The following is a 17,348-nucleotide window of genomic DNA, read 5'->3' on the forward strand; positions in this document are numbered from 1 at the left end:
GTACTCATTTCTCTTGGAATAATACTAACAATGCCAGTATTGTTGTTTGATCAGTATATCGACCCGACAACTTCTGATCCAAGACAACACATTTTCTTTTACTCAAATCAGCCATTTCAAAGTATGTTCCTTAGGGACAAAGGAGAATAGATACAACTATGGATGGAGCAGACAGAATGCCTCCAGTTTCCCTGGATAAATGACTTAAAATACATCTTCTTTAATGAGTAACTGAGCTTACCCTCAAGCAGAGCATCACTAATTCCTGATTTATTCTCTTCTCATACACAACTACTTCATTATAATAGGATTTTTTAATGGACATTATCTTTTTTTTAAATTATCTTTGAGGAAAATATGTTATCTAGGAGAGACATCCTAGAAAAAGTTATATCAACTTTAAAAGCAATTAAAATGTTAAGGTCTATAATCTATAAGTTCCATAGACCCTTTCTATGATCACCCCATTCAAATAATTCATGCAGAAAAATATATGCAGGAAAGCACTACAGTATGCTTTTTAAAAATGAAATTTGCAGGATACTTTTTTTAAAAGATTTTATTTATTTATTTAATAGAGAGAACACAAGCAGGCAGAGTGGCAGACAGAAGAAGAGGCTGAAGGAGAGGGAGAAGCACACTTCCCGCTGAGCAAGGAGCCCGATGTGGAGCTCGATCCCAGGACCTGAGCCAAAGGCAGACGCTTCACTGACTGAGCCACCCAAGCACCTCTGCAGGATACTTTTAAAAAGTCCGTAATACTCACGTGCAGGTCTCTGGACAGTGTGACATTGCTCATGTCAATGGCTCGGGGGCTATAGCCATGTGCGGCATCTACAGAAACCTAGATGATTTATGTGAAAAAAATGAAGTCTAATTAAAAAAACCCAGTGGAGAGAGATTTAAAACAAATGTCAGAAATGCAGGAAAAATAAACTTCTGCACGTAATGTTCCATTAGATGAAACTGGCAAGCATCTCTACAAACTTCGTGCACAAACATATCTAGCAAATTAAATTATGTTTGGGTGTCTGATCATTTCAGTTATGACTGAATGATACATACCAACATCTCAGGGATTTGAGATCTCAATCCCGAAAGCTAATTATCAGAATCCAACAAATGGTGCAATGAATCCAAGATTCTGAAACATTACCTTCGTCAAATGATCACTCTATTGTTCAGTTTCTTACAGATTCAAATTGGCTGCAACAAAATTTACTCTTCCTTGTGGAAACAGTAATTAATCAAAGAGGGCAATATTTACAAATGTCTCAATGGGCTAAATGTTAAGATAAAATACAATCAACTCTTTAATTTTAAAAGTACATCATACAGTAATCAACAGTTAACAAAGTTATTCCCAATAACAACGAGACTTAATTTCTGACTTTTCGTAATTTCTGAATTTTGGCAGTTTAAAAATGAAACATATCTTCTAATCAACTGTAAGAAGATTTCTCATACTGTCCTGCATTCTTTTTTTCTTTTAAGATATATTTATTTGAGACGTGGCGGGGACGGGGGGAGGGCAGAGGGAGAGGGCAAAACAGGCTCCCCGCCGAGCAGGAAGCCCGATGTGGGGCTCAATCCCAGGACTCCAGGATCATGACCTGAGCAGAAGGCAGATGCTTAATGACTGAGCCACCCAGGCGACCCCTGGTTCATGCCTTAAATCTCAAGTTCTATCCTGACGTATTTCATAATGTATTTGTATTTATATTACTATATTTCATATGTATATTCTCTTGTTAGACAGGGAAAAGCCAAAAAAATAAATAAATAAAAGGTACACTATAGCTCCCATCTGTGCTTTTAGAACAAAAGAGAGGCTAACGTTATGCTACCATTAGTAATGGGCTCATGGGTTATGCTCAACTTACTGGTCAGTTTTGACTAACCCCTGGCTTCTGAGCCTTCACCACTGCCTGTCATCACCTAACTGTGGAACATGTAAAAAAATCACATTTTTTTTCTCCTATAAATACTCCCTAAAAGGAAATTTGAGACTTAAAGAACATATGGGACTTACCAAAGGTCACAGAGCTACGGAGCTGAGCTGGCAGAATTCCAACTCAAGCTGTCTGACTCTGGGACCACTTCCCTCTTGCTGTCACCTCTTACGCCCTCAACATACTAGAATATGTTTTTTCCCACCCTTCTACTCTCACTGACCTCTCAAACATTACCAGTTTTCCAGTTGCTAGATTCAAAGGCCTCTTTCCAGCTGCCATCAAACTGGTCCTTCTAGATATGACACTAGGAATCCCTGCTCTCCGGCTCCTCATTTCATGAACGCCACCCTCCTGTCTCTCTGCTCAGCTTCTCCTGACCACATTTCCTCAGGCTCCCTCTGCGGCAATTCCTCTATCAACTCCCTGAAGATTGCCCACATTCCCTGGCTCATGGCCCCTTTCCTCCATCTTCAAAGCCAGCAAGGCGGTATCTCTCCTGGCCATCTTTCTGTAATCACATCTCCCTTGCCCAAAGCCAGAGAAGTTATTCCACTCCTAAGAACCCTTGAGATTATATTGGACCCACAGATAATTCACTATAATCTCCCCTGTCAAATAAAAAGATTTATTTGTTTATTTTAGGGAGAGAGTGTGAGCATGTGAGTTGGAAGAGGGAGAGAGGGAATCTCAAGCAGGCTCCCTGCTGAGTGTGGAGCCCAACGTGGGGCTCGATCCCATGGCCCTGAGACCGCTCCCTGAGTGAAATCACAAGTCAGGTACTCAACCAACTGAGCCACCCAGGCACCCTACTGCCCCCACCCCCAATCTCAAGGTCTTTAACCTTGATCACACAGGCAAAAGCCCAAGTGAAGCAACATTTTCACAGATTCCAGCAACTGGGGATCATCTTTGGGAGCTGTATTCTGCCTAACACAGCAACTGTAATCAATTCTTGTTCTTTCCTTGTCATCTCTGAGTGCTGCTGTGTTCCCTACCTTACCTATTAACATTACCAGCCACCTGGCAGTCCAGCCTGGGTCCATGGCAGTTACCATTGATTACTCCTCTTCATCCATAATCATGTATCAGACAGTCACAAAATTCTGTCTTTTCTATTTCAAAAATATCTCCAGGATATATCCACTTCCCTCCATTTCCACTATCTTTGCTCTAATTCAGATATTTAATACTTCTGTTTTGTTTCATGGCATGTCTATGGTATCCTCACAAGGAATCTGCCTTTCTGTGTTCAATCTCCCCCCTCTCTAATTCATTACTCATTCTGTTGTCAGAACTGTATTTACAAAATGTTTGTTATTCTCTTGATTTTTCTGCTATACAGGAAAATTCTGTGGGCATGGACTGAGCCTTCCTTGTCTTAGTATTCCCCGAAGCACCAAGCCTTACTTCATCAACTTCATGATGATAAAATGATTCCTAATCTCACAGATACTATGGCAAACGTATGTCTCAAAACTGATAAAAACCAGTATGAGACATGAGCAGCGGATTCACCAGTGTGGTTCTGACCTGGCTTGTCTGAGAAATGCGACGAGTCCGGTTATAGAGCGCCATGCTGTCTCCCTCCCGCGTTCTCTCAATCCTCCAACCCCACGCCAGCATGGTTTTTAAAGACTCTTTGATAGGCCAGCGATAAATTTCTTTTTCCTAGTGACAAAAAGAAAGAGGAAAATAAGGGGGTGGGTATTATGAATCTGAATGAAAATAAAAAATGTGAAAGAGACTGCCTACACTTAAAGAAAAAGATTGGCATTGTTTATTTAAAAATGAAAAACTAAAGTAAAAGTTCTGAAAAGTGCAATGTGAGCTGAGATCTAGTTTGACTAAGACTGCTAAGAGGGATCTCAGCTTATTACTGTGTGGAGGTTAATTTCCTTTAGCTTCTGATACTTTAGATAGAAACTAAAAAGGAGCAACAGTGCCAGATTATATGATACATGGGCTTTTCCACCATCTGAATAAACAGACAAGAATAACTCTTCCTCCATAAACACCAAGCTACAAAGTCCTTTTCACCTCATTTGTCAAGATACTGATTGTCACCCCCAATGAAGTAAAATACAGGAAAACTTATAAATAACAATCATTGTAAATTACTTCATTATCCCTCATCAAGAAACTCTTAAGCATGATAAGAATATTTTCTAATGTCCTTAAAAATATTGGGGAGGAATACAAATTAAAAAGGGACAGAAAAATATTAAGGAGGGAACAACCAATTAAATATGGATAGAAAATGGGAATAGAGAAAAAAAAATGACAAGATAAAAGATAAAAAAATGGGGCCTTTATTTTTTTTATTATTATTATGTTCAGTTAGCCAGCATATAGAACATCATTAGTTTCTGATGTCATGTTCAACGATTCATTAATTGTGTATAACACCCAGGGCTCATCTCAACACATTTAAATAAAGGTGTTTTTTAAAGCATATACAAATAGTATATTTTAATAAGAAATTATATAATAAAGAAAAAAATTCAAAATAAATTAAAACTACAAAACCAAAAAAACCTGACAACAATAAAAAAAACAACCTCACCTTTTCAGATAATAGTTTATATGGCTTCATTAATGGTTGAACTTTAGACGAGTCTGAATATATTTCTCCATAAATCCATCCATTTGCCAACTTAAAAAAAAATCATCAAAATTATTTTACATGGATTAGTTTTTGAGTGTAGGTGTGCATGTGTTTAAGTGTATTTGGTAAAAATAAATCTAAAATAAACCAAGACATTGATTAAGGTTTGAATTTGACCCAGCATAAGTCAATATAAAGATTTCCATCCTAACCAAGATTATTTTTGAGTAATCACTGAGAGCTATTCTTTTCATCCAAAGATTAAACACACCCAGTCTACCTCAAACAGATCCAGGTCTGTGATTGTGTCATAAGCACTCCCCCCCTCCCCGCCAGGAGCAGACTATGGGGTGCATGGCCCCCATGATACCGATTCTGCCCCATTTTTGGACCCTCCTCCTGAGATGCTCTTTTTATTACTTTTTCTAAATATTTTTTTGAAATGCTCGTTTTAAACAGGAAACCTGGACTATTCTGCTTTATGTGGAAGATTCTCTGAATAATGCTGCCTGTTTTGTCCGCTCCAGTATTCAGTGATCTCTCAACACGTTTGTTCCACATTATCTTGCCCATGTACATATCCTGTACCCATCACCATTTCCCTATCTCCTCTCATGTCTGCCTCTGGAATGTGAGTAACTAGACTGAATTTGCTCAGGACAGCCTTCCTGGACATTTCCTCTCCATCACCACCAGCTCAGCACCCAACAGAGTCTTTATATGAAACAGAACATAACTCATACTGACTCACTTCATAAGTAAATTACTGAACAAAGAGCCACATACTTATCAAGCAAAAAAGAGGGTTTCTTAGGAGAAGGAGACCAATTGGTTAAGGCAAGAACTGAAACTGAATAGAAAGTCTAGCCGGATGATACGGAGCGGCTCTACAGACACCTCACAACCCGTCATGTTTCATTGTCATGTCGCCAAGAGCACACGCTTATCTTAGATTCCTGTGTCCTCCTCAGCTCCATTTCTCTGACAAACCTTCACAGACATCATCTCTCAAATTTAACCAGGCTCAACGTAGTGTGACTATTCAGCCACAAGCTTTCTTTTAGAGAATTTCATGGTGGGTAGGACATGTGTTACTTATCTCATTTGCTTGCACTCCTTTTTTAACAACACAAACATGTCATCTTGCCATGTGATTTATTCTTAGAGACCTGCCGATCTACGTGGTAATAAAACACACAACAGAGGAGTAGAAGGTGTAAACACTCAATTCCAATGAACAATTTTCAAGGTTTTATCTAATATAAAATTATATATAAAGTCAAAGTTTCTTTAAAAGATTTTTGACCTGGAGTCACCTTTTCAGATAATAGTTTATATGGTTTCATTAATGGTTGAACTTTAGATGAGTCTGAATATATTTCTCCAAAAATCCATCCATTTGCCATAATTACTACTTATACTTATGATTATTACTTTATACTCTCACAAATAATGTGCTAAAAACTGTATTTATGACTTCATTAATAGAATTTTTATTCCTAAAACTGTGCTGCTTATGAGCAAATACTTTTTTTTTAAAAGATTTTATTTATTTATTTGAGAAAGACAGACTGGGGGAAGGGACAGAGGGAGAGAATCCTCAAGCAGACTCCCCACTGCGGCAGACTTGGGGCTTGATCCCACAACCCTGAGATCCTAAGCTGAGACTACACCAAGAGCCTGTTGCTCGATTAACTGAGCCACCCAGGTGCCCCTTTATGAACAAATATCCTTATTCATATGTGTATTACACATGTGTTACTGGCAGAACTAACTACTGTATCAGCAAATCGGAATTGAATGTTCTTTCCTAATCTAGATGAAGCTTTCACTTTAAAGTGGAAAGTTGTCATGGTCAGAAATATTTGACCAGTGACCCGTCATTAGGTACATTCAGTACTGAGTTAGAACATGATACTCTGACTTTTACCTTGTCCATTGACCACTTGTCATGAGAATGTTCTGCATATTTGTTAATGAAGTATTCCAACTTCTCAGGAATTGTGATACTATGAGAAAAATAAAGGAAAAAAAGCTTGATTTTTAAAGGATTTACAGGAAATCATACCAATAATTTACTCACAGCTTATGATTGCATAAATCCCATTCAATGCACAAGTGTTAAAAAAATCATCTTAACAAGGTATTACTTTTCCATAGTGTAGGAACAAAGTTAAACTCAAGCCATAATGTTCTATCTGTTCATCTTATATTAATTCATACATTATTATGGCTCAACATAAGTTATATTTGATAAAAATTATATATAATATAAATAAAAATAATTAAAATGTATTCAAAGATAAGGACAATAGATTATACCAAAAAAATTTTTAAACCTGAATCAAGATATGGTTAGACTCAATGAGCTTAAAGACATACTTCTCTTCCATATTCACTCTTTGAAGTTATTCTCCCTTTTTGACTTAAGTCTCATCTGCAACAACTATAAGTGGATAAAAAATGGCTGAAATCTGGTTACATTTTTTAAATGTACTAAAATTTTAAGTTAATGTCATACAACTAATGATGTGTTAATGATTTTAAATTTTGTGGTCCACATACAACATTCTAATTGTTGTTAATATGGATTATAGTGAAAAGTAACCTACTCATGCTTTGTGACCTTAACACTTATTTCTTATTCCTTTCATATTTAATCGATATTTGATCTCTTGAATAGATGTTGAGTGCATGCAAGTGATGACCAAGTCTGATGGTAAATATGGGACTTGGAATATTAAATATATTGATGAATGGAAAATTAAATAGACACATATATATATAATTCCATTCATTCACACACATAACTTATTAACACAATTAACACTGAGAACTGAATTCTAAATAAAACCTAGCATAATGAGATGGGTCACTGTTCTTTTTCAACAATATTATCAGTCAGTAGAAACAATATGTAAAAATCACAAAGATGTAGAAATGATTGACATCACTGAGTAAACCTAATCTGGTAAGAATTCCCCAAAGGGGCAAGCCTCGGTAAATGAATACACATGCCCAACAGTTGTTAATTAATTAGATTGTTAATCAACACTGAGACCATGACGTCTTCTGATGTTATTTCAAAACCCTGGATTATATTGTACATTAGCAAGCCACAAACTTACCCATGTAGGAACTGAACATGTGATATTCTGATTTACTTACATTGGAAGAGATACAAAGGATCAATCACATAAGCCAAATACTGGGGGGTAGAGTCTTTTCTCACAGGACTGTCATCAAATACCAAACATGCAAATGTAAGGCATTATCCAACTAATGGCATACCACTCGGGTTGAAAGTTTGATCTGTTATGAAAGCTAAACCAGCCGGGGGCCGCCCAGAAGCCTAAAAGTTGAACTCCCAAGCAAATTCAGATGCTGTGGATGGTGGCTACCAAGTGACTACCTTGCTAACCACTGATCGTGCGGAAGTCACCATGGAATCGACAAGATAATGTAGCATGAAGAGTCAGCTTTCCTCCCAAATGGGAAACCATGGTCCTACTCAAAGACAGTAACAACAAAAATGCTGAGACTCCCAAACACCTGAAGTACTGAGACATCCCACTTGTAAAATGATTTATGCAACTAAGTACAAGTAAGAAGTTTTATAATGTTAAGTAACATTTTATCTGTGGCTAAGGTTGTTACACTGCATTATAACGGCATGCTCAATTTTCCACCACTATTCTCATTTGATGTTCCCTGGAATTTCATGCTTTGCTTTATGATGCTGAACATTAACTGCTACCCCTAGGCTTTGCTGAGATGTAGTGATGGTGGGGTGACTTCCCGCAGCTCACAGGAACACCTTTGCCCTGTGTGCTGCTATCACCCCCAGTCAAAGACGATAGAGGTTGGCTATAAGTATTAAGATTTAGGGTCAATTTTCAACTAAAAATATAGCTGATATACTTTCTTGATTCTCATTATTGTAGATATTTCCATGGGGTTACATATGGAGAATCTGGGTTAAGTATCCTAGAAGGTACATCTTATCTACTTCTGAAATTTGCATAATCATTATTATTACTACTATCATTCCATCAAGTAAAGGGACTCCTATCAAAAGGATACCAATTCAAAGGGGGCATGGATTAGAGAAAGTTCACTTTAGTACCTTATTCAATTTCAGACTTCACACATCATTTACAATAAAAATCTGCTGCAATAGAAAGAGTCCATACTTTGAGGTATCAACAGGTTGTGGGTTAAAGTTCCCTTCAGAATCCATTGATGACTGTTTTTCCATCATACTGACATAATTTGACTCCATGTAGTCTGGAGGCAAAGCTCCCGCAACTGCACTCAGGCAAGGCAGTGCCAGTTTGAAAAGTTCTTGTTCATATTTCTGGGAAGAAATGGAGGACCAAAAAAAAAAAAAACAAAAAAACAAAAAAACAAACAAACAAACAAACAAACAAACAAAAAACAAGACAAAACAATACAAACACCAAAACACAAAAAACCTGCATTACTACTGAGCAAAAGTTGTCAAAATGATTGCTGTGGCTGGCAAGATGTTTTAAGAGAAAATCAGAATTACGCTGGGCTAACCTAACTCCCTTAACAGATTCTTTCTCTAGCAAATGAAACATATAGCCTGAAACCCCACCAAACAGGAGAGAGGCCAAAGTTGTCACGTAAGAAAATCTTTGCTTCCCCAAGAGTTTTTCTCCAATATTTTATGAAATAAACCTGAATATAAATGTATAACGTGTCTTCATAACGTAAATGTAATTTCAGTCAACAAATAGCAGAATTATAGAATATTGCTACACCATGTTGTAAAGACTATACCTGAAACACACATAAAGGATCATTCCAGAGAGTAAGAAATTTTAACTGATTTGTATCACATTACAAAGGTATGAAAAATAAAATTCTAAACCGAGAAAGAAATTCTATGGGGAATATGCACAATCAAAATTTCTGGAAAGTGTTATTTGTATATTAATTATGTAAGGGATTAAACGTGTATTTATAGATTTTTTAAAAAGTAAAAAATAATCATTATTTAAGAATTATCTCACTTTTAAGTGTTGTTTTGAATTAATGTTGTAAATCCTCCTAAAACTGCCTTCTACATATTATTTTAAAAGGATCCTCAGTTTACCAAAGGCAATTCAGTGACAAAAAGCATCAAGACGTAGCTTTCAACTGTAATCACGGGTGAACTTCACTCTATTACATAGCAAACTTCTGGATATCCTGCTCCAGGATATCTGATTTTGATTAATAATTTAAGCAGAAGCATACAAGGCTGTTCTGATTTTCCCTGAAGAACGATCCCCACCCCTCGCCTTCTGAAAATATATGAACTATTCTTTATAAATATGCCAACTGTTACAGAATGTCACATATAGAAAGCAACACAGAGTGGAGTGACTTAAGCCTCCATAGCTGCATAGTGAGAAAAGCCAGTAAGGCCACTGGAACATTGCAATTTCATGAGACTGTATTTTTTATTTGATTAGATTTCTTCATGGTTTTAAGATCTGGGTGACTAGGGAGGGTTTGAGTCTGGGTAAATCCAAATACACCAGAAACTTAACCACGTGCATAATTTCCTGAAATGCTTAGCCATTTTAAGTTCTGAAGGTGTTACGATCACAAGGAACATGTTGATTACTGAAATTAAATATAAACTGCATTCTCAACATTTGTTAGACACTGAAAAAGAACTAAGTCTTAATAAGTAAAGATAATATTCCACTAGGAATATTTATGGCTTTTAAATTTTTTATCACACAAAGGCCACAAAATCTTAAATCACCTTTTGAGACAGGGCGTCAAAAATGCCCCAAAACAACTTTCTTGATAAATGAAGCTCTTCCTCTGAGGCAGCTCCAAAGTTCCCCCACCCTCCAGGCAGGCAGTAATATTTCCAGCATCTTTCATAATGATTTGTCAGCAGCTACGGGAGAAAACAATTATAAAAGCAATGAGTGAAAGATACCTTTCATATTTTTTCCCATTACTTCCCATTTGATACTCAAATGCCATGTAATAAGGTCAACTGAAACAAAACTGCTCAATCCTAAATGAATTCTTCTGGAGAATACTGTTACCTTATATACCATGCCTCTTTAAAATTCAACACTGGTCACAGTATGCGGGCCCCATGCCCAATTTTACACATAAGTGCATCTTGAACAGCATTCTTTACAAGGCTGGGTATGGATGTATCCCTGGGTCCTATATAAGTTGCTATCATTTACTCAGTTTTATGAGTCGCCATCCCCTGGATATGCGCATCTGCACTTAAGGAAAGGACTGATGCCAGGGTGACCCAGGGGCACAAGGAAGTATGTCTAGGGTACAACACCTGAAATGTACATTCTAAGGGAAATCTACCTCTGAATATTTTTGCTTCCTTTTTGCCAATCCTTAATCACCACACTTTAGGCTTCGCTGCAGAACTTCTCTCTCTCAATAAACCTCCTAAACTACTCTGTTTCAGTAATTTCTTTACTTATCTTTATTTGGTGGTTATGGATGCAGTTTATTATCTTGTCGAGTGTCTGTGTTCATCTTCGGTTTTCATCTATGTACATTTTGTTTGTTTAGGGCTAAACTGTAAGTTCAAAGACAAAGTAGAATCTTCTAATTCTTCAGTAGTTCTTTCATAATTCACTTTAGATCTTTAAACTAACAGATATTCACAACTACTTGCTGAATTAATAAAATGATCTTTATGAATCAACTATAAATTTTTGGGCTCTCTTTTCTGTAACTAAGGAGGGAAATAGATCAAAAAGGATTGATGTTATTAAAACAAACTACATCTCTTATTAGAGAAATACTTCCAGTTTGGTCTCCCTCTCAATTATAACACACACACACACACACACACACACACACACACAATTTAGAAATCTCGAATAATGAAATATTGAGATCTAATGTGTTTGGATTAACTTGGAAATATCTACAACCTAAAAGAGTTTATCACAAAAAGTAATACTATCTCTTTTTCTCAGGTACCTTCCAGATCATTAGTATGAAGAAAATTTTGTATGGCAAGAGCTCTTCTAGACGATAAAAACTGTTAAAATGGGATTTTTAGCAAGGATATCATTTATTTTGCATCATTCATTAATCTAAATTTACTAAACAAAAATGAATTTTCAGGGAGAAAGACTGTATTTGCTAAATATCTACAGATGCTTAGAGTAATAGCAGCTCAAAATACCAACTCATATCTCAGACTTCTTTTTTCCAACACTGGTACTGGGTGGCCATGAGGAAAAATGAGGTTTACCAGATGACAGTACAGAAAGGCTCCCCATAAAACAGTCCACTATATGCCTATGACCTCCACCCACAGACCATGCTAGTAGATGTAGTAGGACACACCGAATATTCTAATCCTACATCTGGATTGCGATATTAGATGACAGAAATATATTTTCAAGTCAGTAAGACACTATGAGCCCCGATCATTCATGAGCAGAATAATGAAGCCGGACAGAGAAAACGTCAGTGATCCTTCTATACTCGGTGACAAACGGCAACTGCATAGACAGAGAGGTTATCCTTGAACCCTATGATGTAACATTTGGAAACTGCCATGTGACTACCAACTTAGAAAATGGGTGTTTTGAAAGCCTGCTCTTTATCCCTTGAGGTTGCTAATATTTCGGGCCATACCTACTACATGTTTTCCATCTTTAAGAGTAGCGTGGCTCATGTTTTCTTTGTTGCGCATTTTCCCCATTGGTTTCCATTTCCATTTATCTACAGGAAATCAATCTTAGAACTTGTATGATCTTTTAGGGCTTATTTTATTATGATATACACATTTCTCAAATTTATATGCCCACTTTCAAGAATTGGAAGAAATTTTCCAGCATCAAAAATCAAGCATGGTGCTTCTAAGAGCTGTACATAGCGTAAGAGAAGAAAAATCAGAGGACCCAGAATTCACATAACTGCGGACTTTCCTCTACTTACCTTAAGAGGCATCTTGGCATGTTCATTTAATAATGGGACATCAAATACTAATCTTCGGAGCAAGTGTTGCATCATAGAAGGTCTCAATTGGCTGGTGGGACAAAGCTCATTTTAATAACGAAGAGAAATGTCTCTAAACCAAGGAAAGAATTCATGAGCTAAATTATATAAGCCAAGAACCTGTACCTACACCTCTCTTCAGATGGTGTTAATTAGGTGCCCCCAATCCAAAGATGAACCCGCCACCACACAATTGTACAAAGGGTTACATTTCCAAGTCCTCTCTATCTGCTCGATCTGAAGCCCACTCCTTATTTGCTACAGATGTTCCTCATCTCCCCTTCACTTCCCAACCACCCACAACCACAGACCCCACTGTTTTCTGAGACCCTTGCTCCAGTAATTATAGTAAGTGCTTCTTCCCTCACTCCACTGGCTGGGAAGGGTCTTCGGTGACTGAATTAGAAGCAAACACAAGAGGGAGTGTTGAAACAGGAGGGAGGGGGAAAAGGCTGAGGCAGAAATTCGGCCAGAGGAGGATGGAAAAGAAAACTCACACACATCTATTGTGTCTGGTCATCCTGAATGCTTCACCTTGTTTAATAAGTAGATAAACTCTGTGAGATAGTTATTTTGGTCCCATTTTACAGAATTTTAAGGTCGGGGAGTTAGAGACATAACCCCTAATTTTTCATCTCCTTCTCCCATCTGGCTTCTAAACCCACATACTTCGCTATGAGTGAAAACATTTCCTCACCAGTGCACCGATAGGCCACACGCCTTCACCTGCTCTTGCAATTAGAAGGAAACCATCACCCCAGCCAGGGGCTTGAGAAACTGCCACTTTAGTTGTCAGAACCCCAACAGGAGAAGGTATGTTCTGGCTTTCAGAGTAAGACATTTGAACACTTCTACCTCTAGGAACTGGTTTTCCAGGATGGAGGAAATAGTCAGCCTTCATGATTGCCACAGTAAGTAATGCTTTAATATTATACTGTATCATCTTTTATATTTAATAAGTCTCTTTTTTCTTTTCTCTACTAGAAGAGGAGTTAAAATCATCATACATAGTCGAAAGGGAGAATCTACTAATCTTACACTCAAGTGGCCAGGGACTCCTCACACAGTTCCCCTACCCACCAACATCCAGAACAGTAACACTGGTCCAGCACTCTCTCCAGTGGCCAAATACCCTACAGATGCCCGGAGGAAGACTTCTGAAATTGACCAGGAGCAAGGGTGCTCTGATAGGACTCTAACCTCGGGTAAGGGGACTACCTAAAATGGATTCGTTTTTCGGTACAGAAATTTCTTCCAAAGTTCCTAACTATTTGTCAAGGGCCATGTAGTAAATTCTCTTTCTCAAAGAAGCAGCAGCTTGATACGAAGGAGTTCGTTCCCCACTTACCCACAAATAGAGAGCAAACAAACTTCTATGGCATCCCGCTGAGCTTTGGTAAGAGAGCAGCCCTTAGAGAGTCTGTACACAGTGTGAAGTAAGGAGTCAATGAGAGAGGCATGGTGCTCTGTGCCCGCAAAAAGAGGGGCACATCTCGTTAACAGAGGCAGCACGGCTGTGCAAAGGTACCGATTGAGGGCCAAGGCCATGTCTGTAGCACTCAGAGCAGCCTAGAAAGCAATTGTGAGAGTAGAGAGTCATTAGTGTTTGGCAGTAGACTACTCTCAAAGGGATGACTATGTGGACATGGGATTTCATTCTCCAGAAAATGACAAGTATATGAACAATGGAGATGTACTCCTCGGTTATATCTTTAAGTGTGGTTCATATGATTTTTTTACCATTAGAAACAATCAACTTTCAATTGCTCTGTTTATGAGATAAAAATGAAATGATAGCTATAGTGCTTGCTCCCCCTTCAAGAAACCCAAGAGGCTCACATTCTATAATAAGGTACAAGGGGAGGATGGATATGAGATGAAGACACTAACGACACTTAGGAATGTGACTTATTAACATTTATATTTTAGCTCATGACCAGCAGAATTAATAGCCAAAGGCTGACTGTGTTATTATGTTCTCAGCTATCCTGTTTAGGTCAGAATTTCATGTGAACATACCCAACAAAGAAAAAAGAAATTTCAGTTTCTTTTTATGATTCTCCTCTCTTGACCTTCCTGAAAGAGCTATTATCAACTCAAGATCTGATTCCCTCTGGAATCAAAAAGATCCATTTAATTGACAATAAAAGCAGGTATTAGTATAACTACTGAAATAACATTTAGAGCTTCAGCTTATTCTATAATGCTTCCAAGAGTAGAATATTTACACCTGTCATGACAGATTTTCAATGTGGGCCACTGGATGGATAGGAGAGATTTCAGACTTATCTGTGCTTTAAAAATAAAGATACTGGGATGACATTATAATTGGCACAACTCAACAATGTACATTAAACATTCTTAATACCATAACTGCTTTCAGTGAGAGGCGTAATTCTTTAGGCCAATTTGGAGGTTAAAAGGAGCCACTGTGACTTCCCAAATTAGGGTGATATAAACTTATTGTCTTCTGTAGTACCTGATCAGAATTCTTATCATACTCCTGAGGTTCTAAGTTTTCTCCACTATTCAGTGAATTTCTTAGGACACGGTCTATTTTATTTTTAGTTTACCCACTGCCTGCCTAAAAACATAATAGGTATTCAATAAACATTTGGTGACAATGTATAAATGAATGAATATATTTATGGAGAATATCACAAGCCAGAGAATGAAGAGTCAAAAGTTGAGGATGTCAACTTTTCAAATCATTACCGTGTCTAAAGAAGCAGCAGCCCGGAGATCTGGCAGAAAGCCAACCTCGAGAAGATGGAGGAGGAAATCTTGAACCTCAATCCCATAGACCCTGTCAAGGAACAAAACCATGGCTGCCTTGTGATCTGGGCAAAACCCCGCAGACATGTCAGGCTCCACCACATTCCCATCTAAAAGAGAGAAGGTGACACATCATTGTTAATGGATTGCAAATGGCTTCTCTCCAGGCTTCTCAAGTTTCAAAACAGTCAAGTTATCATTTGAATGGATTTTTGTCCCTTCTACTACCCACAAGCAAGTGCTGGGAATTGGCTGAGGAATTATGCCAGTGCAATTTAAATTCAAGGTCATTCAAAATGTGATTTGGGAATCCATTCATATTAATTGCATGTAGGATCAAAGACGTAGTATTGCTAGATAATAGAAGGAAACAAAAAGGCATCCAAAATCTACACTGTAAAACTAGCAGTAAATTCCATAAAAAGTTAAATTGTAAAGTTTTCACTGTTTTCAAAAATGAGAGCCTCTTTCAAACAGTAATAAAACTCACATATCCCTGTATGATAACCATGATTCATTTATGTATTTATGGGTTAGACAATTACAAAATGATGAAACAACTCTATGAATCAGTTTGACTTTAAGTATGTTTCATTATTCATAATAGCATTTAACAACATTTAAGACATATTTGAGAGTCACATTATTTTTCTCTGTTAATCAATATTTGGTGCCTATATAGATGAGTGAACCTCTTAGAAGAATTCCATAGATTCACAGGTTGGCAACCACTGATACGAGGAATTTGGGGATTATGTACCAGTTTAAAATATTGCAGGGCAGATGTGTTTCCTGTTTGACCATGTGATAATAATGATGCCAAATACTCTGCTACTGATGACACACTGTAAGATTCTACAAATAATATCACAGAATCTTTAATATTGATGCAGTGTTGAAGAAAAAGGGACCCAGGGAAAGAGGATACATGACTACAATCATCCTGAAAAAATAAAGTCACAACTTTTTTATTTTCCTTCATAATTAAGGAATGGATTTCTTATTTGAATCATGAAAATAAATAAGAAACAATATTTTAAGGGAAATTATATTAAAGGTTAATATGAAATAGCTTCCATCCTTATTAAATTATAATACCCACTATACCTACTACTTTTCTTCCTATAATTAAAATAATGGGAATAATAGCTCTTATTTGTGTTGTTATCAGGCACTCTGCTAGGAATGTTCCAGACTTGATCTTACACAGTTTTCAAGAGCACACTGTGAGGCTGGTATTCTTAGCTACGTTTAACAGATGACAACTGACCTTCGGGAAAGTTAAGTAACCTTCCCAGGGTCGTACACCTAGCAACTGGCGAAGTTAGATTTAAACCAAGGAAAATCAAATTTAAAGCCCAACCAGTAATGTTAAATCAGTGTGGTATACTTTTTAATTAAAAGTCTGTATGAAATTCCCATTTAATTCTCCTACAAATCACATTATTAGGGAATTTAAATGTAACAGATTCTACGATTTTAATATACAGTTGTGCCTAAGGAAATAGTAAGCCACCCATTGATCCTAAAATAAGATTTCTGTTTCAAACACTCTTTTGCGCAGACATTTGTTTTCAGGCGTGTTACAGCTCCATACGCCTGGGACTCAAGAATCATCGATTTGCTACAGCTACGGTTTTATCTTCACCATCTCCCGAACACCATGGAGACCAATAAAGTTGAGGAACTGCCTCCTGTCCGACTTCTGGCTTTTGAACTGGAAGGAGGAGGGCCAGGTGCACTGGTCTTACCCTGTGACACCTGCAGTATTCATCCACCTGCAGTTACGGCCTCGGACAGTCTGTCCAAACGTGCCAGGGCCAAGTGCTGTAGGCACTGGACATCGACTTTTGAGGTCGTGTGCTTGCCCTCAGGGTTCCGAACCCCTCCCACTTGCGTTATTTTGGGGCCATGCCCTAGTTCTAAAATAGGTGTGATAAAAGATTTTGAGAAAGGCCTCAGCTACCACGAAGGGAGGAAGAGGCAAACTT

At 37.5% G+C, this 17,348-nt stretch overlaps 1 protein-coding gene across 3 annotated transcripts in view; it reads right to left on the bottom strand.

Annotated features, from left to right (window-relative positions):
- The window catches only part of RYR2 (ryanodine receptor 2), a 718,243-nt gene that overhangs the window by 156,089 nt on the left and 544,806 nt on the right, over positions 1-17,348 (bottom strand). For all 3 annotated transcript variants that reach the window (XM_087863178.1, XM_087863177.1, XM_087863176.1), the window contains 9 exons: positions 15,298-15,467; positions 13,931-14,151; positions 12,523-12,613; positions 10,343-10,483; positions 8,754-8,917; positions 6,491-6,569; positions 4,519-4,608; positions 3,486-3,623; positions 767-844 (listed from right to left, as the gene is read on the bottom strand). In XM_087863178.1, the coding sequence (XP_087719304.1) occupies positions 767-844; positions 3,486-3,623; positions 4,519-4,608; positions 6,491-6,569; positions 8,754-8,917; positions 10,343-10,483; positions 12,523-12,613; positions 13,931-14,151; positions 15,298-15,467 (1,172 nt within the window). The remainder of the gene's footprint in view (positions 1-766; positions 845-3,485; positions 3,624-4,518; positions 4,609-6,490; positions 6,570-8,753; positions 8,918-10,342; positions 10,484-12,522; positions 12,614-13,930; positions 14,152-15,297; positions 15,468-17,348) is intronic.

Source organism: Ursus americanus, chromosome 6 (genome assembly GCF_024610735.1).
Source record: "Ursus americanus isolate L20-20 chromosome 6, mUrsAme1.1.p, whole genome shotgun sequence".
In the NCBI taxonomy this organism is placed as follows: domain Eukaryota; kingdom Metazoa; phylum Chordata; class Mammalia; order Carnivora; family Ursidae; genus Ursus; species Ursus americanus.